The following is a 17,087-nucleotide window of genomic DNA, read 5'->3' as shown; positions in this document are numbered from 1 at the left end:
GGACCCCCTAAGGGGCACTCATGTAAAATTGCTTCATTTTGCACGAAGCCACGAACCATGAAACGGTAATTTTATAGTAGATCTCTAAAGGTCATGATTCGTTCCAATGCCACCCTCTCTAGCCAGTGTTGCGCTTCAGCTACAGCTCTGTCCATCCAATTCCATCTCATTAACACAGACCCCTCCATGGATTCCAACTCCGCATCTCATCTCGAAATACCCAAATCTTCGTCATTTGAGCTCTTGCAAGACGATGAAGCAACTAACCCAAATTCATGCCCAAACCATCACCACTGGCATCTTCGACGACAATTTTGTGGCTTCACGTATTCTAGCCTTTGCCGCCCTTTCTCCTCGTGGTTCTATCAATTACGCTCGCCTCCTCTTCTCCCGGATCCGTCAGCCTGATGTCTTCATCGCTAACACCCTCATCAGGGCATATGCGTTTAGCCTGAATCCTGTTGCTGCCATCGATTTCTATATCCACATTCTTGAGAACTCCCTTGTTCGTCCTGATATTCACACGTTTCCTCTCCTTTTGAAAGCATGTTCAGAGATTCCCTCTCTTTCGCTTGGCCAGGCTATCCACTCTCATGTCTTCAAACTCGGGCTTTCCTCTGAGGTTTCAGTCCTCAATTTCTTGGTCCAAATGTATTCTTCCTGTAATTCACTTGAATCTGCAAAACTGGTGTTTGATAGAATTCCTGAATGTGATGATGCTTCATGGAATATAATGATATGTGGGTACATTAAATGCGGTTGTTTGGAGCTTGCCAGAGAAATGTTTGATGGAATGTCGGAGAGGAATGTTGTTTCTTGGAGTGTCATGATTAATGGATATGTCCAGCATTCTCGTTTTAAGGAGGGCTTGGAACTTTTCCAAGAGATGTTGGTCAAGAAAGTGGAGCCAAGTGAGAGTGTGCTAGTGAATGTTCTCTCTGCGTGTTCCCATTTGGGAGCCATGGAGCAAGGGAGATGGATTGAAGGGTTCATGAGAAAGAAAGACAGTGGATTTACAGTTAGATTAGGTACTGCACTAATAGATATGTATTCAAAGTGTGGGTGCACAGAGAAAGCTCTTGAGATTTTCCACGAGATGAAGGATAAGAATGTACTTGCTTGGAGTGCGATGATCTACGGGCTTGCAATTAATGGACAAGGGAAGGATGCATTAAGTCTCTTTTCTGAGATGGAAGCGTTCGGAGTTAAACCAAATGAGGTAACTTTCATTGGTGTTCTGAATGCATGCAGTCATTCAGGGTTTGTCCATGAGGGAACAAGCTATTTTAATTCTATGACGAAAGTATATGGTTTAGAACCAAATACCCATCACTACTGCTGTCTGGTTGATCTTTATGGTCGTGCTGGGTTGTTAGACGAAGCAGAAAAGGTGATCAAAAGCATGCCAATGAAACCCAATTCAGCCATTCTTGGGGCCCTCCTCAATGCATGCAGGATCCATGGAAATACCGAATTAGGTGAACAAGTTGGAAAGCAGCTAATTGAATTAGAGCCAAACCAGAGTGGGAGATATGTGCTCTTATCAAATATATATGCTTTGAGTGGAAGGTGGGATTGTGTGGCTGAGTTGAGGGGCATTATGAGAGAGCGGGGGATCAGTAAGATACCTGGTTGTAGTTTCATAGATGTGAGGGATGCCATTCACGAGTTTGTTGCTGGAGATAATACTCATCCTGAAAGTGAGAAGATTTACGGAAAGTTGGAAGAAATAAGCAGGGAACTAAAGCTTGCAGGTTATAAGCCAAATATGAATGAAGTACTACTTGATACAGATGAGGAAGATAAAGAGACAGCCCTTTTCCACCACAGTGAGAAGCTAGCCATTGCTTTTGGACTCATAAATAGTAAGCCAGGGACTACTATCCGAGTCACAAAGAACCTCCGGGTTTGTGCAGATTGCCACTCAGTAACAAAGCTAATCTCAAAAATCTATAATCGGGAAATAGTTGTAAGGGATCGAAGTCGTTTCCACCACTTCAGGGATGGATCTTGCTCTTGCATGGATTTTTGGTGAACTTTGTATCTAGTTTTCAATCTCTTACATGTAAGAACATTTTTATGACCATATGAGTAGAATAAAGAGCAAAAAGAAAACGGAATGAGCACAGAAACATTTTAGTGTATGGTTTTGCATGTTTGTATGATCTGAAAGAAAAGAAACCATCTTTATTCACCCATCCACAGCTCTGTAATCCTTAGCGTTGAACTGGGTGTGAAGAGAAAAACAAATGGGCTTCATTTTGGGTATTGTGAAACTACCATGTTGTTTTCACCACTGAAACTTGAACCCCACAATTATTCCTGTTACATGGAGATAAGGAACAAAGATATTATCTACAGGGCGAAGCCAGGATTGAACATGGAGGGGGGCCGAATATATGTGGGCCAATGTGGGACCCACTATAGGTCTCATCTCATAATATATTATTATATTTTAATTTAAAGTCTACATTAAAAATTAGGTAAATTAATAGAAAATTCGTGAGTGTGAGAGAGAGAAATGAATAATTTGAGAAAGAGAGAATGAATACATGATGTGGAGAAGATTTAGGAAAATTCCAATGTTTGCTAACTACTTCAATATTTTGTGAGATGTGTGAGGAAAAAAAAGAGAAATAATAAAAATAAAAGAGGAAATCCATGAGAGAATAAATAGAAATGAAAATAGGAGAGAATATATAAGGAGAAATTCATGGAACGTGAGTTAGTTTTTAAGTAGAATTTAACCTTTTATTCCTTAAAACTAGGGATTGAATGATAACCATTAGATAGAGATTATGAATGACATTTGTACCCATCATCTTTATCTTAAGTTTTTATTTTTAATTTTTGGAGGGGGCCAAATAGTAGTATTTCACATTTAAAGATAGAGAAATAAGGGAAAAAACAAGCATATTTCCAAATTCAAAAAATCCGGGGGGGCCATGGCCCCCTCCGGTCCCAACGTGGCTCCGCCACTGATTATCTACTTTATAGGAAATTAAATGTACAGCATGTCAGCATACACACCAAGTAATGAGGAACAATCTATGTCAACACAAATTCTAGCATACGAGAGGGGTTCCAATATAAAGGTCTTCATATCAGAACGAAGTGGGCGTCCGAGGGCAGACCGATGCGTCTAAGGCATTCCTGGTTCTAGAAATCCAAGGGGAGGCCAAGGAGATTAATCCACAAGGGAAAAGAGCTGAAGTACAGAGAAGCATTGAGGGCTCCCAGGACTTGATGAAAATGGGCAATTTGCCAACAAACCATAGCGAACCTTCTAGAGCTTTGGCTTTGCATGAGGGTGAGGCAAACTTGAATAACACAGAACTGGCGTCGATCACGTAAGTATCCATTAAACCTTGGGTGTGCCATTGCTTAGAAAGGGAGGCTTTGACTATACCAAGGGGAGGCAAGGGCCAAGGAATTGGCCAAGAATAGTGAGACTCCAATGATGGATGCTAGCAACGGTGACATTTGAGGGGCAATGGACCAAGGGGGCAGGTTCAGAGGTGGGCTGGATGTATGAATGTGAGGCTACAATTAGTGGCGGAGAGGTTTGGGGATGGGGAGAACAAGGTGTTCCAGGCTTTTGGTGGAGGGGCAAGGTCACAAGGGGTAACATTTAGTGGAGGGGAGGGGTCACAAGGGGTGGCAAAGGGTAAACCCATAAATGGATAGCCAAAATCCGCCTCGGAATTCGCATTCATATTCGTTTAAGGGTGTCTGTATCCGAAAATTTTCAGATAATATCCGGAGAGAATAAAGTATTTAATATTTTTTTTTCTTTGAAAAGGGATGATAATCAAATTCAAAAACCGGTAATAGGTAATCAGAAATTGGAAATAGGAAATTAAAAAATTAAAAAAATGACAATCACCAATCAATAATCAGATAATTTATTGGATTGGATTATTATCGAATATCCAGTAAAGTTACGGATTCGAATTCAGATGTCTTCTCTAAACTTCTGTCAAATTCGAATTCAGATTTGCATAGCAGTTTTGCTAATCAAATTCAGGTACTGGTATATCCTAGCCAAATCCGATCCGTTTACAAGTTAGCAAAGGGTGGTGGAGGGCTAAGGGAGGCTGGAGGGAGGGAGACGTTGGAAGACATGGAATAGCCTCAATCCGCTGATTATCGACCAACAATAATTTTTCTTGTCCTGGGTTTGACGCTGTACCAGTTAAAAAATCTATTTGACTCATAGATGGCTCTCTCATTTTTGGACACTACAATCGTCTTTCCAGCTATTGCTAACTCTCCTGATACCGAGCAAGCTGGCACCAAAAAGACAAGATTTCCCGCTTCTACAACATCTATCACCAATCTATTATTGCTCAAGTAAACATAAGATCAGATATCTGTGGTGCAGGTAACCATGTAGACAGAGTAGGACAGAAGGCAAAATTTATGCAGTGGATCAATGAAAATCAACAATGTGGATAAAGAGCTCCATTCTAACAGTGGGTAATGAGATTTGATTAATACTCATTCCACATGAGTTTGATTTCTTTACCAACATCCATAATTCTGTAGAAACTGCAAAGCAAGCAGCTCCCGGTTTAGTATACTCCAGTGCATCATAACCTGAAGATGACACAGTTGTTTCTTTTAAAAACTACTAGAATATATGAAGTGGTCTTAATTCCATTCAAATTCTTGGAAGAGATATAGACTTTTGTCTTGTTACAGTATTGCATTCCATCACAACATGTCAGAGGAAGAAAGGAAGACAGAAGAAAAAACAGCAGAAATTCATCATTTTGGGGGGCTGGGTGGCTTGTAGTATTTTGTAGGCACAAATGGCATTTTGGTGACAGCTCCTTCATAAGATTTCCCTCGAATCACAATCTTAACTTTGGTCCCTGCCTTATGTAATCCAGATTTCACATACCCCATTGCTATATTCTTTTTCAGGCATGGGCTGAATCCTCCACTAGTCACCTCCCCAAGGTCCTCACCTTTCTCAGTAACAATCTGACTGTGGCTCCTTGCAGGAGGGCCTTCTGAGAAAAGGCCAACACGCCTGATAGCCGGACCCTCTTCAAGCTGTTTGAGGATCACATCAGCACCTAAGAAACCACCTTCTGCTCTTCTTCTTTTCCCTATGGCCCATGTAAGTCCTGCTTCCACAGGTGTTGTGTGTTGTTCCATGTCATTTCCATATAAACATAGACCAGCTTCCAGCCTCAGACTATCCCGAGCACCTAACCCTGTCAACCTAATTTTCCCTTCAGATTTCTCCAAGATCGCCTTTGCAAGATCTACAGCATGTTCTGAAGGTACTGAAATTTCAAAGCCATCTTCACCTGTATACCTGAATACCAAAGGGGAATATATTAAAAAGATACAAAAACTTTATGATGACTATTATCTTCTCCAACATTCTTGTAAAGGAAACAATTCATATAGGACGTACAACTTCTAAAGATGATTATAATTGAATCCTTATTGGTGAGTTCCAGATGGGAAAGTTTGAATAGACAACATAAAAACAAAACAACAACTTCCCATATAGCTTCATAAAGATTTTCCTTTTTGGGGTGCAAACGCTTCATAAAGAAATTACCAGAACTTTTCAGAGTAAACTATAAATGTTTTGATGTCATGAAAACATTATGGTGTCTATTATAATGAGTATGCAACTGTGACATTATTGGAAACTATGCAGAAAACGATCAAGAGAACTTCAAAAAGTCTGAACAACCAGTTCATGGTTCAAAAGATCTACTTTCATGGTTTTATGGCAATAATACTAAATTTTATAATTACATCTTTATGTTAACCCCCAAGGGGCTGATTCTCAGAAAATATATTGGGCCTCCAAAAGTGCAACCTAAGGAACTTGATTTGCTCCAAGGAGCATGGAGCAAATCATGACCTACAAGGGTCAATTGGCTCATGGAACTATAATGTTCATCAACAAATCCAATCCATCGCCCTTTGTTTGAGAGGCATGTTCAATGGGGTGAATGGTGTTAGTGTGGTCAGCTGGTAGTATAATTTAATTTCAAGTCTTCTTGTATCCCGTTAATTTTCATCCCATGGTCCAAGTTTGGTTCCTATTGGGTTGGTTGCAGTATTTTACCCAAAAAGAAAAAGATCAGAAACTTGAGGATTCAGAAATAACAACACTCAAGACTAGATGTAAAAGTACAAGTCTGACACCTCTTCTCTTTATAATATGAAAAAACTTCTAGTTTCTTACCTCCTTCCATCAGTTTTAATTCAAGACCCAATTTCCCTTGTTTAGAACCATATTTTAAGTACTTAAAGAACTAATATTATTGCTTGTCTTCTGGCTGTGCTACTAATCTTCAACGTCCAAACAGTATCTTTATTTTAAGCCATAGCCTATTTCCCTTTTTTTCTGTCATAAAGCTATTTATTGCCTTCAAATATCTCCATCTTGCAATACCTATTCCTGTCATCATAAATTTGAATTTTGTGAAACCTAATTTTGATTTTTTGAGTGTTTTCCTTCATTGCAGAATTGAATAATCAGCCATGAACTGTGATTGTCTTCTGCTACTTCTCAATCTAACACAAGTATAAAAAAGTTTCTCCTGGTGAGATGAAGGAAAAGTAATATATGCTGAGGAATATTAGCATTCATTATGTTGAGGAATATTAGCATTCATTACGTCTTTTCTCAGTATTTAGTATCATTATCTCTTGAATCAGTTTTGTTTCTAATCTGTTTCTCCCTATACCAAAAAGAGGGAGGGCGGGAGGGGAATACAAAGGGAGGCTCCATCAAAGCAAAGGCTGAGAATCCAACCATTTAAAAACAGAAATAAAGCAGTAAAGATCAACACTGGGGCAGCTGTGTGGTTGGGATGTGGGAGGGGCAAATATAAACACTTCTACTGATTTAAGAGAAGCAGTCCACATGAAGAGGGTAGGAACTCACTCTAAAACATCAAATGGTCAATTAGAACTTCTCAACATCATCATAAATTAGCAATGTGAACCAGGAAAGAAACATACCCAGTTCTAGTGAGAAAGCAATGCGCCCCATTGATATCCAACATTTTGAATTCCCCAAAGTACACCTTGCTCAAATCATCCTTAGTTAAGTGCTGAAGAACTGGTGCAGAAAGTGGACCCTACACCAGACTCATACATATAAAATGCTAGATTGAAACATCTTCAGAAGGATACAAAGCTCAACAGAGTCAATGAAGTGCTACAATTAACTAAAGAAAAATGTAAGTCACTCTAGAATTGCCGGCCATCTCTTATGCAATGATTGGCAACTATGAGCAAATATAGATTTAGATCTAAAATGTACACAGACTGCTTAATAACATGATATTTTTAATTTATTGTTTTTCTTACAAATTGCAGGCACTGGACAGGAGAAAAGGTAACAAAGAAAGAAGAAATGAGGAAAAATCAGTACCCAGAATATAAAAAGGAGAAGCACCCAGTAAAGAAGTTACGAATATGCATCACAGATTATTGAGAATCAGCCTGATTATGGAAGAATCCATGCTAAACAGGTAGGGACATTTTCAAACTGAATTTTGGAAGTAGATATCCTTCAGAACAACAAACCGAAAGGAAAATCCAAAATATTAACAAAGCTAAAATAAGGAAAAGAAAATCTCGGAATTTAAACCTAAATACACTGAAACTCACAAAAAATTGACAAGGGCTGATATTGAAACAATACTAAACCATAGGATTTAAAGAACTACTAGTAAATAGCAGTAAATGACACCAGAATAGACTCTAAACTGGCTTAGATAGCCAAGGCAAGAAGAAACTTCAAAAATAAAGTTTCTGTCATATTATTAGTAATTACCAGCATCCATGTGATTAAAACAAAATGGGAAAAGAAGGCTAGAAATAGACCTGGAGAGCTAGAAGAGATCTCTCGTCATGTATATGCCATGAGACATCCCCACCCTTGGCTTTGAATGCCTTCATGTGCTCCTCAATGTGTGCAAGATCCTTGTCCCTACAACCTGCATTCACGACCAGGTATATGTGATCATCCTTCACCTTAGTAATCACAGAATCATCAATTGCTCCTCCTTTCTCATTCGTAAAGACAGTGAGGGATCCAGTCCCAGGGGCAATGCCAGCAACATCAGCAATGACAAGCTTCTCGAGGAATGGTATACAGTCCTTTCCCTTAAGACTCAGCCCACACATGTGGGAAACATCAAAGAGGCTACCATTCTCCCTGCAGTTCAAAGTGGAGTCCATAATTGAGTCTTTGTACTGGATTGGCATGCTCCATCCAGCAAAAGGCACCATCTTCCCACCGTTTGCCACATGGAAGTCATACAGAACAGTTTTCTTAAGCTCAGCTTCAGAAGCAAAACATCTACGTGCAACTGTCTTTTTATCAGCCTGACCGAGGCGGCGTGTGATGGATTGCCCTAGCTGCCATAAACCTCCTCTCATTTTGTAGATAAAATCTAAGACATCATAGGATGAAACAGACAAGAGAATGTCAGTGACTTGTGGGTAAGTAATCTCCAGCCAAATTTACTCCTACAAGCTCCGAATAGGATAATCAAACAGAGGTGGGTCGGTGCACAGAGAAACAAGTTCAAATATATAACACATCTGTAACCACAAAAGAACAGCAAAATACAATCCTATGGATGTGACAGAATGCGGAGACGGAGATAATCATCATCAGATGAATATGAAAAGAAATAACGAACTGCTGATAGAAGCCAATCAATCACGGACTCAAACAAATCAGGAATTTTTTTTAAAAACAAAAGCCCAGAAGAATCAGTTAGACAGATACTGAAAAAGATGAAATGCAGATCAAGAAGAAGAAAGAACTTACTGAGATTTTTCTCCCTTCGGCGGAACTAAGCCAGAGAGATGGGGAAGAGATAAGAGCTCAAACAAGCAGCATCACTGTAGAAAGAGTTGGTAGTGAATGAAAAAGGGTATCTAATATTAATATTGCTGGAGGATTTAGTGGGTGGTAGAGATTTTCCTCCGCTAAATCGAAACAGCACACCCCATCGTTGGTGAGTGGTAGTGAGTCACCATCTCTCTCTATGGATATATCCACAGGATTTTTGTTCGTGTTTCAGAGAAGCGTTTTCGTTGAGTCTGAAGGAGGGTCGTTACGTAAATTCACATTGCATATGTTTTTAAAGAGTTTTCAAATTTACAACATTAAACCCTTTCAATTTTCTGATTCACTCGCAGAACCTTCGTTTTCATTCTATTTTCTACACAAAATGTAGATGGAGGAAATCTCATCAGCCCTAACCTTACATTTGCAGTAGACAAGCTTTGCCTCCTTCTCCGGCGACGGCGATTTCGATTGCGTTATGAGATAGACAACTTTGCCTCCCTCTTCAGCGACGACGGGTTCCATCTTGACCGGTATCGTCTGCCGCGGTTAGTGCATTCAGGATTTTGGGTCCTGCTCTACTCGGTTAGTTCGATTACGTGTTACCTGCTTAATGCTCTTCATTTCCGCTGTTCCTGTCCCTTCTTGATTTCTCGTCTGTTTTTAGTCTTCGTGGATTGTGTTAATAACCTATAAGAAGGCTAGGTAAATGAATTCATATGGAGGTGGGTTGCAGAGATAGCGTCACTGAATAGGTGACCAAGGCGAGAGTTTTTCTTGCTTGAGGAATCACGTAAGGGCATCTGGTTGGCCTTACACCATCGACACCTAGCAGTGTTGGACTTGGAACAGTATGAATGTTCTCTGTGTTCAACTTCCACCTCCTGCTTTGGCCAATATCTGAACCCACTTAACCCTAATAAATTCATTTTCTCTCTTTCTGTGTGTCTGAGGGCTGCTGTTGTTTTCCTTGTGTGTGTGTCACAGCGTGTGCGTGATAATAAGTATAAGAACAGGATTTAAACTAACAAGCAGAGGAGGACCTCATTAATTAAGGTTCTAGCGAAGTAATTGAAATCTTAAAGATATGTGAGATACCTAAAAGTATAGACATCATGATCATATCCCTTAGTTCCTTTGATCAATTATAATCATACATAGATATAGTGATTCTATAAGCAATACCAAGTTTATTTTGAGGTATCTTGAAGAAGGCTTACAGGATGAAACTTGACTCAACTTGGGACGCCCACAATTGCCATAAGGCCCATAACACCACCAATTTGAAGAGTGACAAGTACAAATCCAATGAATGATTTCCACATGCAGTGTAAATAATGAAGTCCATAGATTTTGCCAATGCCTGTAAAGGAAAGAGAGACCGGCACAGCAGCAAAGACACACATAAATCAATACTCTATCTAGAAAATTTGTGTTGCTAGTGTTTCATGAGATATATATAAGACATGAGAGAGATTCCAAATAAAACGCTTTATGTCAATATGTTACCTGCATCAGCTCCATACCAAATTTTGTCTGCACAAGGAGATTTAGAGCATTTTCCTTCATCGATGTACATGTGCTTAGAACTGTGACATTTAACCCAAAAGCCTTTCCGAATTTAACAGCCATATGTCCAAGGCCCCCCAGCCCAATCACACCAAGAGACTTACCTGGTTGGTTTATCTTATGGCTCATCATGGGATTGTAAACTGTAATTTCAGCACATAACAATGGAGCTGCTGAAGCTAAAAGGTAGTTATTAGGAATCGTGAGACAGTACCTGCAGATTAAGCAACTCACAATTAGTTCCTGGCCAGTTGTTATGTTTCAAGCAGGAAATGAAAATATTTGATTTTTAAGGAAACCACAATGCTGATCATAAATGCGAGACCTTTGTTCAAGACTTCTACACAAGGATGGTTTCAATGTAATTTGATTATAAAATTTAACCTTGCATTTCATTTGCTTTACAAGTTAGAGCTGGGTTTTCCATTGGTCATGAAGTGGATTCTTCTGCAGAAAGCACATTTCTGGTTTTCTGTAATTGAATTGGGTAATTCCCAGAAACCATAAAGTCTCTTGATGGGTGTTTCTTATGGAGGACACAGAGATTCAAGAAATACACCCTTCATGGAAATTTCTTCTTTGTTGAGTTTGAGAACTAAAACTGTTCTGAATTACTGTAGAGTTTTCAGTTATTGGCTGTTTGTTACTTCCCAGTCTGACTACCTTGAGCCTTGAGGTTGAGAACAGACAACAGCTACCATTTCTTTGTTTTTGGCTTTTGTGCGCACGTTATTTCTGAATCTGATAAGAAGGAATCTGAAACCTAAATTGGCCATGGTAAATGCAGGTGAAAATTTTATAGTTTACATAGTCTTTTATGCAGAAATTATTTTAATAGCTCATCTAAATTTCATTTCTTTTTTATTTTTTCTGGATCCAACCATTGCCAGGATTAATCAGAAAGTGATGAGGATTAGGGATGTCCTGTATTCTTGAAGTTATCATCCCCCTGTGAATCATGGAATCAAGATAATCTGTTCAGAATCTTACTCAGTCTATTCATTCTCTTCTAGGGTTTAAGTTCTACTCGGGTGGATTCAGTTTGTAAAATAGTTAACAACTTATCATCTTAAGGTTCACCAGATGATACTCAGATAAAAATTCAGAACTGCATTTCAGACAGTGGACCGAATCCCACCCCACCCCACCCTCACCGCTCTTCCCCTCCCCACTATGACCTAGATTTGGTTGGTGGTTTCTCAAAATCTGGATTTTTTTTAAGTGTAATGTAATAATATTTCTGCTTAATATTTCTAATACATTTTGTTGATGGTTGCTGATTTCTATTTTTTTCTTTCTTTTTTGGTAAAGATGTCAGTTCATTATAGGATAGGGTTGTATTGGTTTTCTTTGAATTATTTGATATACATTGTGGTAGTTTCCACCGAATTTTTGTGTTGGGTTTTTTTTGGAGCTTATAATAATTGTGTAGATGTTGATCACAGAAATGGATAAAGACGATGGAATTAAGCCTAAGATCGGCATGCAGTTTGATTCTGAGGAGGATGCATATCATTTCTACAAAATTTATGGTAGCATATCGGGGTTTAGTATTCGGAGACAGTATGCACATAAAAGCAGACAAGATATCTCAAAGATAACATCTAGGAGGTTTTCATGTTCCAAAAGTGGTTGTAAGGAAGAAGATAAGTGTGATAGATCCACAATTAAAAGGCCTCAAGCAGAGACAAGAACCAAATGTAAGGCTCGCATGGGAATCAAGCTTTTGGAAAATGGTAAATATGAATGTAATGATTTTGTTGAAGGTCATAATCACAAGTTACACACCCCATCCACTGCTCACATGATGCGGTCACAGCAAAAAATTTCAAACGTGCAAGTCTTTGGGATTGAGTTGGTTAGTGAATCTGGAATTAAAACCAAGGATATGATTCAATACATGGGTGCACAAGACAATGGAAGTCAAAACATTGATTATGTTGCTCTAGATCACTGTAATTATTTGAAGGTCAAACGGCGTAATGGGCAACTACGTTATGGTGAAGTAGGGAGTTTGCTTCGATATTTTGAAGATCAAGTTAGACTCAATCCTTTATTTACCTATAGGGTGCAATTGGATGTAGATGAGCTGATTACAAATCTATTTTGGGCTGATGCACAGATGATAATGGACTATGAACTCTTCGGTGATGTTGTTACATTTGATACAACATTTTGTAAAAATAAGGAAAACAGACCTTTTAGTATTTTCTCTGGGTTTAACCATCATGCAGAAATAGTTATATTTGGAGCTGCATTATTGTATGATGAGACAGCAGAATCATTCAAATGGTTGTTCAACACTTTCTTGGAAACTCATGGACACAAGAAGCCCAAAACAATTTTTACAGATCAAGATGCAACCATATTAAAGGTGATCTCTGAGGTTTTTATTGGAAGTTTTCATGGTTTGTGTACATGGCAATTAATGCAAAATGCAGTTCAGCATTTAGGGAACTTAAGGAAGGATGGAATCAGTTTTCTATCGCATGTGCAAAAGTGTATGTGTGAATATGAAGAGGAAGTAGATTTTGAGACTGCATGGACAAACTTCTTTAACACCGAGTATGTGGTTGGAGATGATTCATGGTTGGATCTTGCTTATAAATTGAAACACAAGTGGGCTAGATGTTATGTGAAGTATACATTCACAGGAGGAATGCAAAATAAGCAGTTAAGTGAGAATTTAAATGCTGACATGAATGATTACACAAAGTGTACTATGGGCATTCTATGTTTTTTGAAGCATTTTGCAAAGATTGTTGAGTCAAAGCGTAGAAATGAATTGAAAACTGAATTTGATGCACAATGTAAGAATCCAAAGAACAAGCATATGTTTGCACCTATTATGTGTCAGGCAGCATCAATGTACACTCCCAAAATCTTTAATCTCTTTCAGTGTGAGTATGATTGGGTGCCTATGTGCTATATAAAGCATCGAAATGAAAATATAGAACGTCGTGAATACGTGGTTGGTATATTGAAGTCAGATAAGGAATATCAAGTTAAAATTAATCCAAATAATTTTGATGTTGAATGTAGCTGTAGGAAGTTTGAGTCGTTTGGCATTCTATGTCGTCATGTTTTGAAGGTGTTTGACATTCTTGACATCAAGATTATTCCAGATGCATACATCTTGAGACGATGGACACTTACAGCTAGAAGTATGTCAGTAGAATATGACAACAGCAAGCAAGTTGAAGAAGATGTGAATATGGATCATACAAAGCGGTATAATTTTATTTGCCGTACCTTGGTCAAGATTGCATTACAAGCATCCAGATCTATGGAAGGGTTTGAATATGTGAACAATGTTGCTTCTAATATGTGTAAACATTTAGACACTCTTGTGATGCATACTGCTAATCCTCTTGAAGATGAGCCAAGTGAGTATGCCGATGTGAATATTGATACATGCTTGAAAAAGAGAAGGTTGAAGAAGATACAAGGGACACCTGATTCTTTTAGATCAACAATAAATTCATCCCAAGCTTCCACAACTCCGGTATTGATAATAAATATGTTATTTATATTTAATATTATTTTATCGAATGATATCATTGATTTTGCATTTGAAACTCTGAACTTTGTAGGCTGATACTCTTTCCTCCCAACCTATTGATGATGGGAATAGTAGGGATACAGTTTCTCCAGCCCAGGTACAATAGCTCTGTATTTAAGAATTTAACTTGATTATGATTATTCTATAGGTGAAGTGATACTCAATATTTTGTGAATTTGTTGTTTATGTGCAGATAACCTCTGAGTGTTGTTTTTCCTCCTGATTTAGCTTCTCACTTCATATATACAGCTGTTCAAAGGACAAGAATGGATGATATTAGTTAGATTTTTAGTGGATGTTATGAAATATAGAATTGTTTATCATAAATTAATTAAGTATTTCAGCAGGTTCCATGATTATTTATCTTTCTGAAAGCAGGGATATTGAATGTATATTCGGCTAAGTGGCCATTTTGGTTATTGTAGATTACATTGTCTAATGGGCTCCTCTTTCTTCTTTTATCCTTCTTCTTCCCTTTTATTTTTCCCCGTTGCAGGTTGAGTCCTTAGCTCGGAATGGTAGAGCACCTGGGCAATAACCAGGATATGGGGGTTCAAATCCACCAGGCCTCAAAAATAGGAATAGATTCTGCTTTTCACCCAGAAGGATATGTGAAATAAATTCTAGAAATTCAGACATTTGATTTGTTGTTGAATGAATGTATTATTCCATATTAAGATTGTGGTGAATATTTGATTTATTATGTTGAAAGACACTATGTATTATTCTCGCAAGACAACTTGATATATTATTGTCGGAAGACATTTGATGAATTTGATCACAGTTTATGAATGTTGTCAGTTGTTCCATCATACCTGCAATTGAAATCCATGTATCTCAAATAGTGAATATTAGTTTTCGTCTTGTTGCTGTTGCTGTCATGACTATTATTGTTGATACTAGCGCTTGTATTGCTATCACACATCATAGAGATTCGTCATTCAGAACACTAGTTATAGCATCATGAGATTCAGGACTAGTTGCAGATCAGAGAACTGAAATCTAAATCTAGAGATCAATTATATAATTATGGGGTTTATTATTCATGTTATGTACAACTGAGAATCATCAGGTGGGATTAAACATGTGTCAATTTCATAGGATCAGTTTCAAGTTCTATTCTACCAAATTACCAAAAAACTAACTCCAATCAACAATCACTACATAAGCAAAGTGAAAACCCTGATTCAGACACAAAAGGAACCCTTGCTGAGATGATTATAAGGTGGCCTGAACGTAGGAGTTATGATGGGAATGTTTTCTCAGAGTTCCCATGAAACTGACATGAACCCAGTGTGTTAGTTCTGGTCAAATTTTAAAAGTTGTGGAATAGGATGAACTGAAGTGAAGAGGAAATAGATGCAATTTGCCATGAAGGAGACAAACTCAGAACATAATATTGATAAGTTTCAGACCTGGAACCAGGTAAAGAATAGTAGCACACAGCACAGAACCAGATTCCAGATCAAAAGCTACCAATGGAGAACTGGAAATGAAAAGTTAGTGACCTAATAGGTCCAATGTTGAACTGTCTATAACATAGTATCAGAACCAGCAAAATGAAAATTAAAGAGAAGATCAAGTGGAGAAAAATAAAGAGAGAAAGACAATAGGCTTTAGCAGGAACCACTTTCAAAAGAAAATCACATAGCCATCCCACCTTAAGTTAAAAATGAAGCAACTCATGTCTTTTTATTTTTTATTTTTTAATTTGGAGTAAACTTACTGATTCGAACTCAATAATACCAATGAACCAGAGGTGTTCTTGCTAGAGAACCGAGGAGATCTTGTACAGGGCAAAAAGAACCATGGTTAAATTAGATAGTCTAACCCATTGGCAATAAATCTTACCAATAACCATTGATTATATTAACTAGAAATAGAAACATAATAAAAGACTTCTCCAGCAAGCTAACTCTACTGAACTTCAACAAGTATTAATAAAAACAACAACAAAATCTAAAGTAATAAGAAATGATAAAAAAGAAGGGTAGTATAAACACATCTTAAGTTAAGCAAAACATACTTCATAAAACCACACATAAATCATATGGTTGTTTCGAGTTTGAACTCGTACAATAAATTCTAAGAGTTGAACACAAGTTTGCTGCATCGAGAGGTGGATCATATGGTTGTTTCGAGTTTGAACTCGTACGATAAATTCTAAGAGTTGAACACAAGCTTGCTACATCAAGAGGCGGATCATATGGTTGTTTCGAGTTTGAACTCGTACGATAAATTCTAAGAGTTTAACACAAGCTTGCTACATCGAGAGGATTTTTGCTTGCTGCCGCGCGGGAGGGAGGGCACGGCATAATCACAAATACATCCAGTTGTCTAAAATGATAAGGTGCGGCAGATATAATTGTAAATGTTGATATTCATCTCTTTTCAATCAAAGAAAGTCCTCACGCAAGAAAGCAACTCTAGCATCATTAAACCCTATGAAGAATGAAGGAGTGGGAGAAAAGTTGTTGTGATCAAGAGAAAAAGTTGCAGCGGTAAGCTAAGCTAAGGGGGTGCAGTGATCATAAAAACCCTGTTCTGAAGAATTTCTTTATGAATTATAGATGTTCTACTCTGTTTAAGTGATGCATTACCTTCAGCACTTTCACTTGAAATTCAGGCAACATTAATGTCGTTGAAAGGAACTTCTCTATGAAATTTTTTGGATGCTTTATCCCGTTTTATAGAATGAATGAAACATAGGTTCACATATTACATAACCTCATCATTTTTTGCTTTGAAATTTCAGATATTATCAGCTGAAGAACAATGAAGTATCTGTTCTTGTAGCAGCTGAGGAAATTCAATGATCTTGATATGCTAGGAAAACTCACTTTCCCCTCTTTTAATGTTGATAAAGTGAGAACTTTGTGATGAACATAACTATCCAAACAGCTATTGATGGTGTTGATACGGAATCTCGCTCGTCCTTCCCGGCCCGGACCCTGCAAGATACGAGCTCGAACTTGGGGGGTCGAGGTACGTCTCCGACGAACAAGTCAGTACCAATAATCTGATCTCAACTACTCAATAGAGAATTCAAGTAATTGATCACAAGAAGTATGAATACCTACCTCCTCACGTTTACCTGAGGTGTTTATA

General features: G+C 38.0%; 2 protein-coding genes and 1 pseudogene across 5 annotated transcripts; 2 read left to right on the top strand and 1 right to left on the bottom strand.

Annotated features, from left to right (window-relative positions):
- The first annotated feature begins 96 nt into the window (after positions 1-96).
- Positions 97-2,121, top strand: LOC149002726 (pentatricopeptide repeat-containing protein At5g66520 pseudogene; annotated as a pseudogene).
- A 2,493-nt stretch (positions 2,122-4,614) lies between these two features.
- Positions 4,615-8,984, bottom strand: LOC149002725 (aminomethyltransferase, mitochondrial). The gene is made up of 4 exons (XM_089137483.1): positions 8,828-8,984; positions 7,873-8,444; positions 7,003-7,121; positions 4,615-5,329 (listed from the first exon to the last, which is right to left on the bottom strand). The coding sequence occupies exons 2-4, from the start codon at positions 8,428-8,430 to the stop codon at positions 4,771-4,773; spliced, it is 1,236 nt and encodes a 411-aa protein (XP_088993609.1). The 5' UTR covers positions 8,431-8,444; positions 8,828-8,984; the 3' UTR covers positions 4,615-4,770.
- Positions 8,985-9,199: 215 nt separating this feature from the next.
- LOC149002724 (protein FAR1-RELATED SEQUENCE 5-like) lies at positions 9,200-16,082 on the top strand. Of its 4 annotated transcripts, none has more exons than XM_089138400.1 (4): positions 9,200-9,396; positions 11,863-13,922; positions 14,011-14,076; positions 14,476-16,082. In XM_089138400.1, the coding sequence occupies exons 2-4, from the start codon at positions 11,865-11,867 to the stop codon at positions 14,515-14,517; spliced, it is 2,166 nt and encodes a 721-aa protein (XP_088994526.1). In that variant the 5' UTR covers positions 9,200-9,396; positions 11,863-11,864; the 3' UTR covers positions 14,518-16,082. The 4 variants fall into 4 exon arrangements, with proteins under 4 accessions (XP_088994526.1, XP_088994525.1, XP_088994524.1 ...); XM_089138399.1 differs by having other exon boundaries at positions 9,201-9,433; positions 14,476-16,081; XM_089138398.1 differs by lacking the exon at positions 9,200-9,396 and having other exon boundaries at positions 11,649-13,922; positions 14,173-16,082.
- The last annotated feature ends 1,005 nt before the right edge of the window (positions 16,083-17,087 follow it).

This window comes from Hakea prostrata, chromosome 10 (assembly GCF_041222555.1).
Source record: "Hakea prostrata isolate BN-2017 chromosome 10, UWA_Hpros_2, whole genome shotgun sequence".
NCBI lineage: Eukaryota > Viridiplantae > Streptophyta > Magnoliopsida > Proteales > Proteaceae > Hakea > Hakea prostrata.
This window is presented reverse-complemented; position numbering and strand designations above follow the sequence as displayed.